The sequence below is a fragment of the Hylobates moloch genome, unplaced genomic scaffold, assembly GCF_009828535.3.
Source record: "Hylobates moloch isolate HMO894 unplaced genomic scaffold, HMol_V3 SCAFFOLD_13, whole genome shotgun sequence".
Taxonomy (NCBI): Eukaryota; Metazoa; Chordata; class Mammalia; order Primates; family Hylobatidae; genus Hylobates; species Hylobates moloch.
In genome coordinates this window covers 94,443,926-94,457,626 of record NW_026652288.1, presented here as the reverse complement: position 1 = coordinate 94,457,626, position 13,701 = coordinate 94,443,926, and the positions used below count along the sequence as shown (strand labels likewise).

At 38.4% G+C, this 13,701-nt stretch overlaps 1 protein-coding gene across 6 annotated transcripts in view; it reads right to left on the bottom strand.

The window, feature by feature from the left end:
* VPS8 (VPS8 subunit of CORVET complex) overlaps positions 1–13,701 on the bottom strand; it is a 234,631-nt gene that overhangs the window by 65,712 nt on the left and 155,218 nt on the right. For all 6 annotated transcript variants that reach the window (XM_032171818.2, XM_058426256.1, XM_058426252.1 and 3 more), the window contains 2 exons: positions 10,917–11,020; positions 63–144 (listed from right to left, as the gene is read on the bottom strand). In XM_032171818.2, coding sequence (XP_032027709.1) covers positions 63–144; positions 10,917–11,020 — 186 coding nt within the window. The remainder of the gene's footprint in view (positions 1–62; positions 145–10,916; positions 11,021–13,701) is intronic.

Here is a 13,701-nt window from a genome sequence, read left to right as displayed (position 1 = left end):
GCAGACAAATATTGGATTGATGATACAGGTGGACTCAGTCACTTGAATTCTGAAGAACTTACCTTCAGAGTGTAGATGAGGAATGGCTGAACTGGACAGCTTCTGAGGGGCCATCATTGACTCCAATAATGGAAACCAAAGTGCCTATAATGTCAGAGAAAATCAAAGAAAAAGAAAAGTGGTCAAAGAAAACAATGAAAAACAAAAGAATAACTAACATCAGCATAATGTTTTACAGGTCGAAAGGTACTTCTCACATACATTTGTTGGTAAAAATTAGAAAAAATAAAAATGGAAATACTCGGGGCAAAAAAAAAAGACAATACAAAGCAGAAACCACAGCTAGAACAGGCATCTTTATCATGAAGCCTTGGGAAACATAAGGAGGCCAACGTTAAGTAAGTCTAGGCCTTGGAACTGCAATCTCACGTGTCTCAGGGGAGAGCAGGTTGAAGGAAGCCAGGAAAGAGCTTCCTGCTAGATTCTTACCTACTCTATTAAAAATTTATCACTGACAAAGTTTAAAATAACACTATTGCTGCATAAAGAAATAAGCACCCCCACTAGCTGTCCCCCACCCAATTTTCTTTAGCTATGTCAAGCAAGAAAAATGAGTAAAGGTTATCCCAAGTTTTTTCCACATCAAGCATTATCTTATATTTCCTAAGTCAACACGGACCAGGAAATAGAAGTTAAAACTGTATCAGTTAACATGATCAACCATGTCAAGAGATTAAAAAAAATCTATCATTTATTTATATTATGTTAATCACTATTAAATGCTTTACATTTACATTTTTGCATTTAAATCTCATAATAACCCTATACAGTAGGTATTATCTTCACTGGAGATGTGAAATTGAGGCTCACTGAAGTTAAGTAATTTTTCAAAGATCACACAGCCAATTACCTGACTCTAAATTCTGTGTTCTCCCTAAGCCTTAGGAAAAATATTTATTATAAAAATGAATGGCTGGGTGCGGTGGCTCACTCCTGTAATCCCAGCACTTTGGGAGGCCGAGGTGGGCAGAGATCACCTGAGGTCAGGAACTCAAGACCAGCCTGGGCAACATGGTGAAACCCCGTCTCTACTAAGAATACAAAAAAATTAGCCAGGCGTGGTGGCAGGTGCCTGTAATCCCAGCTACTCAGGAGGCTGAGGCAGGAGAATCGCTTGTACCTGGGAGGTGGAGGTTGCAGTGAGCCGAGATCACGCCATTGCACTCCAGCCTGGGCAAGAAGAGCAAGACTCGGTCTCAAAAAAAAAAAAAAGAACCCACTGCCGCCCGGCCCCCATGAAGATGCTGCCACCCCACCCCTGCTGGTGTGCAGCACACCGCATACCACTGCTGTCCATGCTGGCACAAGCATGTGTACCTGTCATGCCGCTGTTGCTGCTGGCACACACACACACACAAGGATGGACTCTGCAGCCACTGCCTCAATAAAGTGCTTTAGCTGGCAGCCCCCACTGGAACACTGCTACCAGCTGATCAGAAACATTTTAGCTCCTCCAATGCAGCAAGTACATAAGCTTGCGGGGCCAGAGCACAAAGCCATAGGCCTGGTCTCAGCCGCTCAGGGTTAGAACAAGCAGCCCAGTAGTGCTGAGCTGAGCCTTGGCCCCCTGAAATCTTCTGGAAATGAAGACAGTTGACTGACCCACATTATACCACAGTCAAACCTTCAAAGGCACCAAAGAATACAAAAGCAAAAAATGCCATCCAAAGTACAGCAACTTCAAATATTAAAGGTACACCAGCTTATATGGATGAGAAAGAACTCTGGAAACTCAAAAAGCCAGAGTTTCTTCTTAACAGCAAACAACCCCACTAGTTCCCCAGCAATGGATCTTAACCATGCTGAAACGGCTGAAATGACAGATAGAGAATTCAGAATCTGGATAGGAATGAAGATGTTTGAGATTCTGGAGAAAGTTGAATCCAAATCCAATGAATCTTAGGAATCTAATAAAATGATACAAGAGCTGAAAGATGAAATAGCCATTTTAAGAAAAGAACCAAACTGATCTGTCAGAGCTGAAAAACTCACTGCAAGAATCATATAATACAATTGAGAGAATTAACAGTGAGTAGATCAAGCTGAAGAAAGAATCTCAGAGCTTGAAGACCAGTTCTTCAAATAAAAAATGAAGACCAGTTCTTCAAATAAAAAATAAAGACAAAAACAAAGAAAAAAAGAAAAAAAAATGAACAAAACCTCCAGGAAATATGAGATTATGTAAAGACACCAAACCTTTGGCATTCCTGAAAGAGAGGGAGAGAGGACAAGCAACCTGGGAAACATATTTGAGGATACTGTCCACAAAAATTTCCCTAACCTCGCTAGGTTCTTGACCTTGAGAGGCTGACATTTAAACTCAGGAAATGCAGAGAACCCTTGTGAGATATTATACAAGATGGCCATTACCGAGACACATGGTCATCAGATTCTCTACGGTCAACATGAAAAAAGAAATTAAAGGCCGCTAGAGAGAAGGGGCAGGTCACCTACAAAGGGAACCCCATTGGGCAAACAGTGGACTTTTCTGCAGAAACCATACAAACCAGAAGAGATTGGGGGCTTATACTCAGCATTCTTACAGAAAAAAATTCCAACTCAAAACTTCATATCCAAACAAACTAAACTTCATAAGCAAAGGAGAAATAAAATCATTTTCAGACAACGAATGCTAAGGAAATTCGTTACCACCAGACATGTCTTACAAGAGGTCCTTAAGCTAAACATGGAAACAAAAGACTACTACTGGCCACCACAAAAAACACACTTAAGTACATAGACCACTGACACCATAAAGCAACTACAACGAAGCCTGCACAACAACCAACAACATGATGACAGGATCAAATCTGCACATAACAATAGTATCCTTGAGCATAAACAGGCCTTAAAAGGCACAGAGTGGTAAGCTGGATAAAGAAGCAAGACTCAATGGTATGCTGTCTTCCAAGAGATCCATCTTACATGCAATGATACCCATAGACTCAAATAAAATGGATGGAGAAAAATCTACCAAGCAAACAAAAAAACAAAAAAGAGCAGGGGTTGCTATTCTAATTTCAGACAAAAGACACTTTAAAACAACAATGAACAAAAAAGACAAATAAAGGCATTAAATAATGATAAAGGGATTGATTCAACAAGAAGACTTCAGTATCCTAATACATATGCACCCAACAATGGAGCACCAGATATATAATACAAGTTCTTAGAAACCTATGAACAGACTTAGATAATCACACAATAATAGTAGGAGACTTCAATGCTCCACTAATAGTATCAGACAGATCATTGAGGCAGAAAACTAGCAAAGATACTCAGGACCTGAATGTGACACCTGACCAAATGGATCTAAGTGACATCTGCAGAACATTCCACCCAATAATAACATAATATGCATTCTTCCCATTTCCACCTGGCACATACTCTAAAATCAACCACATGATTGGCTATAAAACAATACTCAAAAAATTCAAAAAAACGAAAATCATACCAACCACATTCCCAGACCACAACATAAAAAAAACTGAAATCAGTACTAAGAAGATCTCTCAAAACCATGCAATTAAATGAAAATTAAACAACCCTACTGGATGACTTTTGGGTAAAAACAATGAAATTAATGCAGAAATCAAGAAATTCTTTGAAACCAATGAAAACAAAGATACAGCATACCAGAATCTCTGGAACACAGCTAAAGCAGTGTTAAGAGGTAAGTGTATAGTGCTAAATGCCCACATCGAAAAGTTAGAAAGATCTCAAATTAACAACCTAACATCACACCTAGAGGAACTAGAAAAACAAGAGCCAACCAACCCCAAAGCTAGAGAAGAAACAACCAAAATCAGAGTTGAACTGAGTACAATTGAGACAAGAAAAACCACATAAAAGACTAATGAAACCAAAAGGTGATTCTTTGAAAGAATAACTAAGATTGCTAGACCACTAACTAGTAAGAAAAAGAGAGGCTGGGTGAGATGGCTCACAGTTGTAATCCCAGCTTTGGGAGGCTGAGGTGGGGAGATTGCTTGAGTCCAGGAGTTTGAGACAAGCCTGGGCAACCTGGGGAGACCCTGTTTCTACAAAAACACAAAAGTTAGCAGGGTGTGGTGGTGTGTGCCTGTAGTCCCAGCTACTCTATTTGGGAAACTGAGGTGGGAGGATTGCTTGAGCCTGGGAGGTCGATCATACCACTGCTCTCCAGACAGGGTGACAGAGCAAGACCCTGACTCAAAAAAAAAAAAAGAGAAGGAAGGGAAGAGGGAAGAAGAGGAGGAGGGAGGGAGGGAAGGAGGATGGATGGACGGACAGAAGGATGGAAGGAAGGACAGAAGGAAGGAGGGAAAAAGAGAGAAGATCCAAATAAATGCAGTCAGAAATGACAAGGGGACATTAACACTGACCCCCAGAAATATATTAAAAAAAAAACCCTCAGAGACTATTACAAACACCTCTATGTACACAAACTAGAAAACCTAGAAGAAATGAATAAATTCCTGGAACCATACAACCTTCCAAGATGGAACCAGAAAGATACTGAAACCCTGAACAGATCAATATAACAAGTTCTGAAATTGAAGCAGTAATAAAAAGCCTACCAATGAGAAAAAGGCCAGGACCAGATGGATTCACAGCCAAATTATACCATACATATAAAAAAAAAACCTGGCACCAATTCTACTGAAAATCTTTCAAAAAATTACGGAGGAGAGACTCCTCCCTAACTTATTCTATGAGGCCAGCATCATCATGATACCAAAACCTGGCAGACACAATTGAAAAAAAAAAAAAAAAGAACGAAAACATCAGGCTAATATTCCTGATGAACATACATGCAAAGATCCTCAACAAAATACTAGCAAACCAAATCCAGCAACATATCCAAAAGCTGACCCACACCCACAACCATCTGAGCTTTGAAAAAGTTGACCAAAAAAAAAAGATAAGCAATGAGAAAAAGACTCCCTATTCAAGAAAGGGTGCTAGAATAGCTGGCTATCCATATGCAGAAGAATGAAACTGGGGAACTATGTATCACCATATACAAAGATCAACTTAAGATGGATCAGACTTAAATGTAAGACCACAGAGTAAAAAACTCTTAGAAGAATACCTAGGAAATATTCTTCTCAATATCAGCCTTGGTAAAGAATTTATGGCTAAGTCCTCAAAAGAAACTGCAACAAAAACAACAACTGAAAAATGAGACCTAATTAAACTAAAGAGCTTCTGCACAGCAAGAGAAACTATCAATGGAGTAAATACACAACCTAGAGAATGAGAGAAAATATTCACAAACTATGCATCTGACAAATGTCTAATATCTAGAATCTATAAGGAACTTATATCAACAAGCAAAAAACAACTCCATTACAAAGTGGGTAAAGGACATTAACAGACACTTCTTAAAAGAAGACACGCAAGTGGCCAATAAACATGAAAAAATGCTACGCATCACTAATCATCAGAGAAATGCAAATCAGTAAGATACCATCTCACACCAGTGAGAATGGCTTTTGTTAAAAAGTCAAAAAATAGCAGACATTCACAATGCTGCGGAGGAAAGGGAACACTTATACTATTGGTAGGAGTGTAAATTAGTTCAACTATTGTGGAAAGCAGTTTGGAGATTTCTCAAAAGAACTGAGAGTTGAACTACCATTTGACCCAGCAATCCCACCATTTGGAATATACCCAAAGGAAAACAAATCATTCTATCAAAAAGATACATGTACCCGCATGTTGACTGCAACACTATTCACAATAGCAAAGACATGGACTCAAGCAAGTGCCCATTAACAGTGGACTGGATAAAGAAAATGTGTTACATATACACCATGTAATACTATGCAGCCATAAAAAGAATGAAATCATGTCCTTTGCAGCAACATAAATGGAGCTGGAGGCCATTATCCTAAGCAAACTAAAGCAGAGACTGAAAACCAAATACCACGTGTTCTCATCTGTAAGTGGGAGCTAATTATTGGGCATATGGTCATAAAAATGAGAACAACAGACACTGGGGAATATAAGAAGGAAGGAGGGGGATAAGAGTTGAATAAAAACTACCTATCGGGTACTATGCTTACTACCTGGGAGACAGAATATTCATTCATACTCCAAACCTCAACACCATGCAATATATCTAGGTAACAAAGGCCAGCATCATTCTGATACCAAAACCTGGCAGAGACACAACAAAAAATCATGTAATCTCTGATTCTAAAATAAAAGTTGGGGGGAAGAAAGAGCAAGTTAAATGAAAAAACAAAAAAAAAGTCCAAATATAGGCTGCCAATCAAAAGATGAATAAAAATAAAAATTTAGGAATAAAAAAATTGTAACAAAAAGACTCGTATGATCTACCTAAATAAAGGTTAAACAACTATGGAAATTATAGACACAGAAAAGAATGTGTTATAAACCTTAATTAGGTAAAACACTGTGATTAATTAAAATTAGTAGGTATGTGAAGGGGAGAGTAGGAAGCAAGTATGAGTCCATGGGAATTTCATTATTGGCATGGCATCATACATATCATAAAAATGGAAATGTATAATAATTATAAACATATACACATAATTACAATGGGAGCTAAACATTGGGTACACCTGGACGTAATGATGGGAACAACAGATATCGATGAATACAAGAGGGGAAATGAGGAAGGAGGACAAAGGTATATGCAAATTTTCAACTGCGAGGCGGTTAGCACCCCATGCCTTGTGTTGTTCAAGGGTCGACTGTAATGATTAAGTGTGATTTGTCCTAGAAATGCAAGGATTCAACATGTCAATAAATAGATGTGATACATCACATCAACAGAATGAAGAACAAAAACCACATGATCATCTCAATCAATTCAGAAAAAGCATTTGACAAAATTCAACATCTCTTCATGATACAAATCTCAATAAATTAGGCAGAGAAAGAACACACCTTAACATAATAAAGGCCATATATAACAAAACCCACAGCTAACATCATACCAAATGGGAAAAAGCTGAAAGCCTTTTTTCTATGAACTTGAAGAAGACAATGATGCCCACTTTTACCACTGTTATTCAACATAATACTGGAAATCCTAGCCAGAGCAATAAGGCAAGAGGAAGAAATAAAAGGCATCCAAATTGGAAAAGAGGAAATCAAACTGTCCTTATTTGAAAATGACATTATCTCATAGATATGAAAACCTAAAGACTCTACCAAGAAACTGTTAGAACTGATAAACGAATTCAGTGAAGTTGCTGGATTCAAAAATCAACATTCAACAATCAGTAGCATTTCTACATACCAATAACAAACTATCTGAAAAAGAAGTCAAGAAAGCAATCTCATTTACAAGAGCTACGAACAATAAAACAAAATACCTAGGAATACATTTAACCAAGGAGGTGAAAGACCTCTATAAGGAAAACTACAAAACTCTGATGAAACCGAATATACACAAATAAAAAGACATCCCATGCTCATGGATCAGAAGAATATTAAAATGACAATACTACCCAAAGCAATGTGTAGATTCAATGCAATCCCTATCAAAATACCAATAACATTTTTCACAGAAATAGAAAAAAAATCTTAAAATTCATATGGAACTACAAAAAATCCTGAATAGCCAAAGCAAGTCTGAACAAAAAGGATAAATCTATAGGCATCATACTACCTGATGTCAAAATGTATTACAAAGCTGTAATAACCAAAACAGCACAGTACTAGTATGAAAACAGACACATAGACCAATGGAATAGAACGGAGAACCCAGAAATAAATCCACATATTTATAGCTGACTGATTTTTCACAAAGGAGTCAATAATATACATTAGGGAAAAGACACCCTCTTCAGTAAATGGTGTTGGGTAAACTGGATATTCATATGGCAAAGAATGAAACTAGACTCTTATATCTCACAATATACAAAACTAACTCAGCATAGATTAAAGACTTCAACGTAAAGCCAACATGCATAAAACTACTGGAAGAAAATATAGGGGAAATACTTCAGGACATTGGTCTAGACAAAAATTTTACAGCTAATACTTCAAAATCACAGGTAACGAAAACAAAAAAATAGACAAGTAGCATTATGTTAAACTATAAAGCTTCTGCACAGCAAGGAAATGATCCAAAGAGTGAAGAGACAACATGTACAATGAGAGATAATATTTGCAAACTAGTTATCTGACAAGGGACTAATATTTAGAATATATAAGGATCTCAAACAACTCAATAGCAAAAAAGAACTAAATAATCCAATTAAAAAGTGGGCAAAGGATATGAATAGACACTTCTCAAAAGACGATCAACATGTCAGCCATACAAATGGCCAACAGGTTCATGAAAAAAATCTTCCAACATCACTAACCATCAAGAAAATGTACATCAAAGTCACCATGAGATATCACATCACACTTCTTAGAACAGCTATGATAGAAAAGATCAGAGATGACTCTTGCTGAGGATGTGGAGAAAAGGAAAGCCTTGTACATGGTTGGTGAGCATGTAAATTAGTACAGCCATTTTGGAAAACAGTATGGGGGTCCCTGAAGAAACTAAAAACAGAACTACAATATAATTCAGCAATCCTACTACTGGGTATTTATCTGAAGGAAATATATTGTAATCAGTATATCAAAGGGACACTTGCACCCCTGTTTACTGTAGCACTTATTCACAATAGCCAAAATATGGCATCAACCTAAGTGTCAATCAACGGATGCATGGATAAAGAAAATGTAGTAAATATACACAATAGAATGGTATTTGGCCATAAAAAAGGATGAAATCCTGACACTTGCAGCAACAAAGATGGAAGGGGAGGTCACAATGTTATGAAATAAGCCATGCACAGAAAGACAAATATCGCATGTTCTGACTTACATGTGGGGAGCTACAAAAGTTGATCTCATGGAGGAATAGAGTAGAATGGTTACCAGAAACTGGTAAGGATGGGTGGGGGGATGAGGAGAGATTTGTCAATGGGTACAAGCATACAATTAGATAGAATTTTAATAAGTTCTAATGTTCAACAAAACAGTAGAGTGATTACAGTAAACAATGATTTATTGCATATTTCAAAACCGCTAGAAGACTCAATGTTCCCAACACAAAGAAATGATAAATGTTTGAGGTGACAGATATCCTAAGTAACCTGATTTGATCATCATACATTGTATGCATGCATCAATATATCACATTAATCCCATGAATATGTATAATTATTATGCATCAATTAAGAACATTCTTTAGTTTTACGTAAGTTTCCTATGGGAAGCTGAGTAATATACATATATTTTTTGAGTACTATATTTTTAAAAGCAAGCATTATTTAATGCAATTTTACTAAAATTATATCAACCTAGGCAGACAAAAAATAACTAGAGTTATGTTCACCAAATGATAATGACGGTTATTTCTAAGTGATGGGATGAATCTATTTTAATTAAAAAAACCCATTCTTCTGCATAACTTTCTATATTTCATGATTTTAAAAAATGATGAGTATGTATCATCTCACAGAAAGTTTCTTTTAATAAAGAAAAGCAATCACATTTATATAAATAGGCTTGTTATACACAATTTACATTCTAAAGACTTCATAATTTATGACCTTGAAAACTTCTGGACAAAAACTTAAGGGAGAAATTTGCTCATCTCAGAAGAACAGAAAATATGCCATGATTTATTATTTTCATTGTAACATGTATGGCTAAATATAGATATATAATTAACCTGTTCCCCATTTCAAAAACCCAGGCATTGGAAAGAGGCCAGGCAGTGTCAAGTCAGAGGCCTGAGCCTTGGAAGGGCAGACAAAGAGTTAAGTCATATCATGATACAACTTTACTTCTTAAAACTATTGCAGAATTTAACTATCAAATCACATCTCGCCCCCTTAGTTTCTGCTTCATTGCTGTAACTCCCACCTGCACCTGCTGCTCAATGATACCTCCTTCAGTTTTGTTTTCTTCTTTTGTGCCATCTGGGATCTGTGATAGCAGTGGTTCCAACCTTGGCTGCATATTGGAATCATGAAGGGAGCTTTAAAACATGGTGGTGACTGGGTCTCATCCCCAGAGACTTTCATTTAATTGATCTGGGGTGCAGCCTGAGTACTGGAATTGTTCAAAGCTCCCCAGGTGACTCTAGTGTGCAACCAAGGTTGAGAATTACTACACCATAGCCTTCTTTAACCTTTCTTCAGCTTTCTCTTGAGGGCTTTCCTCCAGTTCTTCATGCTTACTTTCACCACAGGGAATAGAGACGATGATAAATGATGACCTATCTCTGGTACAACTACATGGAATTCACAAAATCTCAGTCCAAAGAGAACAGGCACATCTAATATTCATGCATCTTAAGTTTTGCAGCACAGCCAAACCATGAATATAAAGCCTTTGTTGAGAACAAACAAGCCACACACTCTTTATAATAACTTCAGGAGTCTCCTACTCCTGGGAACACTAAAAAGTGATTAAAATCCACTTGAATTAAACCCGGGTGGCTGAGAGGGCAGTGGAAACAGAACTGATTCCTAGTTTCAGACAAGTACAAGCTTTCTTTTTTTTTGAGACGGAGTTTCACTCTTGTTGCCCAGGGCTAGAGTGCAATGGTGCGATCTCAGCTCAACGCAACCTCTGCCTCCTGGGTTCAAGCAATTCTCCTACCTCAGCCTTCTGACTAGCAGGGATTACAGGCATGTGCCACCACGCCCGGCTAATTTTTTGTATTTTTAGTAGAGATGGGATTTCTCCATGTTGGTCAGGCTGTTCTCGAACTCCTGACCTCAGGTGATCTGTCCGTCTTGGCCTCCCAAAGTGCTGGGATTACAGGCGTGGGCCACCATGTCTGGCCAAGTACAGGCTTTTAAATACCTAAACAGTCATTCTCCTACCTCACGTTGCTGCTGGTTCAAATTATGTGAATTTCTCTGGCAAAGAGCAATGGTCTCCACCATGGTATCTTCAACATCCTTCAATGAGGGATCCTCTTTGGTATCTAGATTTAGAAAAAGTATAAACATCATTTAAGGATATGTTGCTGATAATCTCAGAGCCTCTGTGAAAAGTTAAACTTTTTTTCCTTTGCATCACCTTCATTTTCTAGTATATAATAATTAATAAAACCTGATACTAATGTTTTGTAGATTAAAAAACAGATTATTCGGTGAAATAAGAGTTTCCCACAGAAATGTTTTACATTCGTAGGACAGATAAAGCACATCACACTTAGCATTTCAATATGCTATGGAAATATGGAAAATCCCCAATCATCTGTCTAAGGATTAGTTACTAGAGAGATTATCATTCACCTTTCTTGGTATACTATCTCTTCTTCTGCCTATTTCTTAAACGTAGATATCCCCCCCAAGATACTATTTTAGGTCTCTCTTCATTTTCTCAATGATTTCAGCCATTTTTGTTTCAACTCTCATGTCTTTGTTCATAACTTTCAAATACACATCTCCAATCTTTATTCCATTCAAAATCTACAGGTCGAATCTTCTAATGAACCTAAGACATTTATTTCCACATGGATGTCCTGCAAGCACTTTCAACTTTATATGTGCAAAACTCAATTTATTTTTCTCATTTCAAATCTGCTCCTCCTCCTCCATTTACAAACCAAGTTAATGGAATAATCATCTTTAAGTCAACGAGTTTATAAATCTTTATCTTTGGTGCTTCCCTCTCCTTCACCCCACACATTCAGATAACTTGCTAATTTTTGTTGATTCTACTTCTGTGCTTGCATATGACCACAACTTTTACCCTGGTGGAGCTTTTCATCACCTCGTCTATGCTACTGCAACAGTCTCTTAGTTGAACTTCTGACATCCCAATCTTGCCTCCCTCATTCTCTTTTATACTGTCACTAGGGTTCTCTTAAGCACAAGTTCAAACAGATCATTCCCTTCCATAAAAACCACCAAAGACTCCTAATTCTGAAAAACAGAATGTAAGTAAGGATCTGACACTAAGTAAACAGAGTAAAGACTTGGGCTCATCTCACCCTCCGTGCTCTGGTGTTGCCCTATTCTTTTTTACTTGCTGATTACTAGTCAGGCACTTCCATGTTCATGTTTTCCTCAGCCTAGAAGGTTCTTCTCCTGCTTCTAGCAAACTGCTATTTATTCTTCCAGTCTTTCTTCAAAGGTCTTCCACAAAACTCACTGGTTTATGGGTTACAAATAGTTCCGTAATTTTCCACACACCTTAGTCACTCTCAATGTACCTTTTATGACACACCATTCTACTGGTACTACAAGGTTTTATTTACTCATCTGTCTCCTTCAGGAGACCAACGTTCTTTGCGCAGTGGGTAGGGGAATCTGTGTTTTAGTAGTCTGTGTATAGCCCATAGGAACAAAGCACAATTAGCAAATCCTCCCAAATACTTAAGTACACTATCAAAATTGAATATGAAAGTAGATGGGGCCGGTCGTGGTGGCTCATGCCTGTAATCCCAGCACTTTGGGAGGCCAAGGTGGGTGGATCGCCCTGAGGTCAAGAGTTTGAGACCAGCCTGGCCAAGATGGTGGAACCCTGACTCTACTAAAAATACAAAAATTAGCTGGGTGTGGTGGCTGGTGCCTGTAATACCAGCTACTTGGGAGGCTGAGGCAGGAAGAATTACTTGAACCTGGGAGGCAGAGGTTGCAGTGAGTCGAGATTGCGCCACTGCACTCCAGCCTGGGCAACGAAGTGAGACTCCATCTCAAAAAAAAAAAAAAAAAAGTAAGAAAGTAGATGGCAGGCATGAGACTATTTCTGGAAAATTTATTTTCACTGGAATTCAAAACACTAGCCTTTGCAGACATACCACCTGCAAATGACTGTGGTGATTTTGGGGGAATGCTCTTAATTTTTTTCTCAGTCTTTCATGTATTGTCTTGAAAAGTTATTCTTGGCTGGGTGCAGTGGCTCATGCCCGTAACGCAACACTTTGGGAGACCAAGAGGGGTGGATCACCTGAGGTCAGGAGTTCGAGACCAGCCTGGCCAACATGGCGAAACCCCATCTCTACTAAAAATACAAAGATTAGCTGGACGTGGTGGCATGCACCTGTAGTCCCAGCTACTTGAGAGGCTGAGGCACGAGGATCACTTGAACCTGGGAGGCGGAGGTTGTAGTGAGCTGAGATCACGCCACTGCATTCCAGCCTGGGCGACAGAGCAAGACTATCTAAAAAAAAGGGGGAGGGTGGTGGGGCTGGGTACGGTGGCTCACACCTGTAATCCCAGCATTTTGGGAGGCCGAGGCAGGCAGATCATGAAGTCAGGAGTTCAAGACCAGTTTGACCAATACCGCAAAACCGCATCTCTACTAAAAATACAAAAATTAGCTGGGCGTGGTGGCAAGCACCTGTAATCCCAGTTACTCGGAAGGCTGAGGCAGGAGAATTGCTTGCACCTGGGAGGCAGAGGTTGCAGTGAGCCAAGATTGTGCCACTGCACTCCAGCCTGGGCAACAGAATGAGATGCCGTCTCCAAAAAAAAAAAAAAAAGGTTATTTTTATAACACTAAATTTTTAAAATTGCCACAAAATGCAACAAACATAACCAAATTCACTGAACACATACTGATAGTACAAAAATGGTAATTAAGTGTCCAGTGGAACTATCAATATTAAAAAAGTCAATCAAGTGTTCACTGACGTTCCAAAAAGATTTACCATAA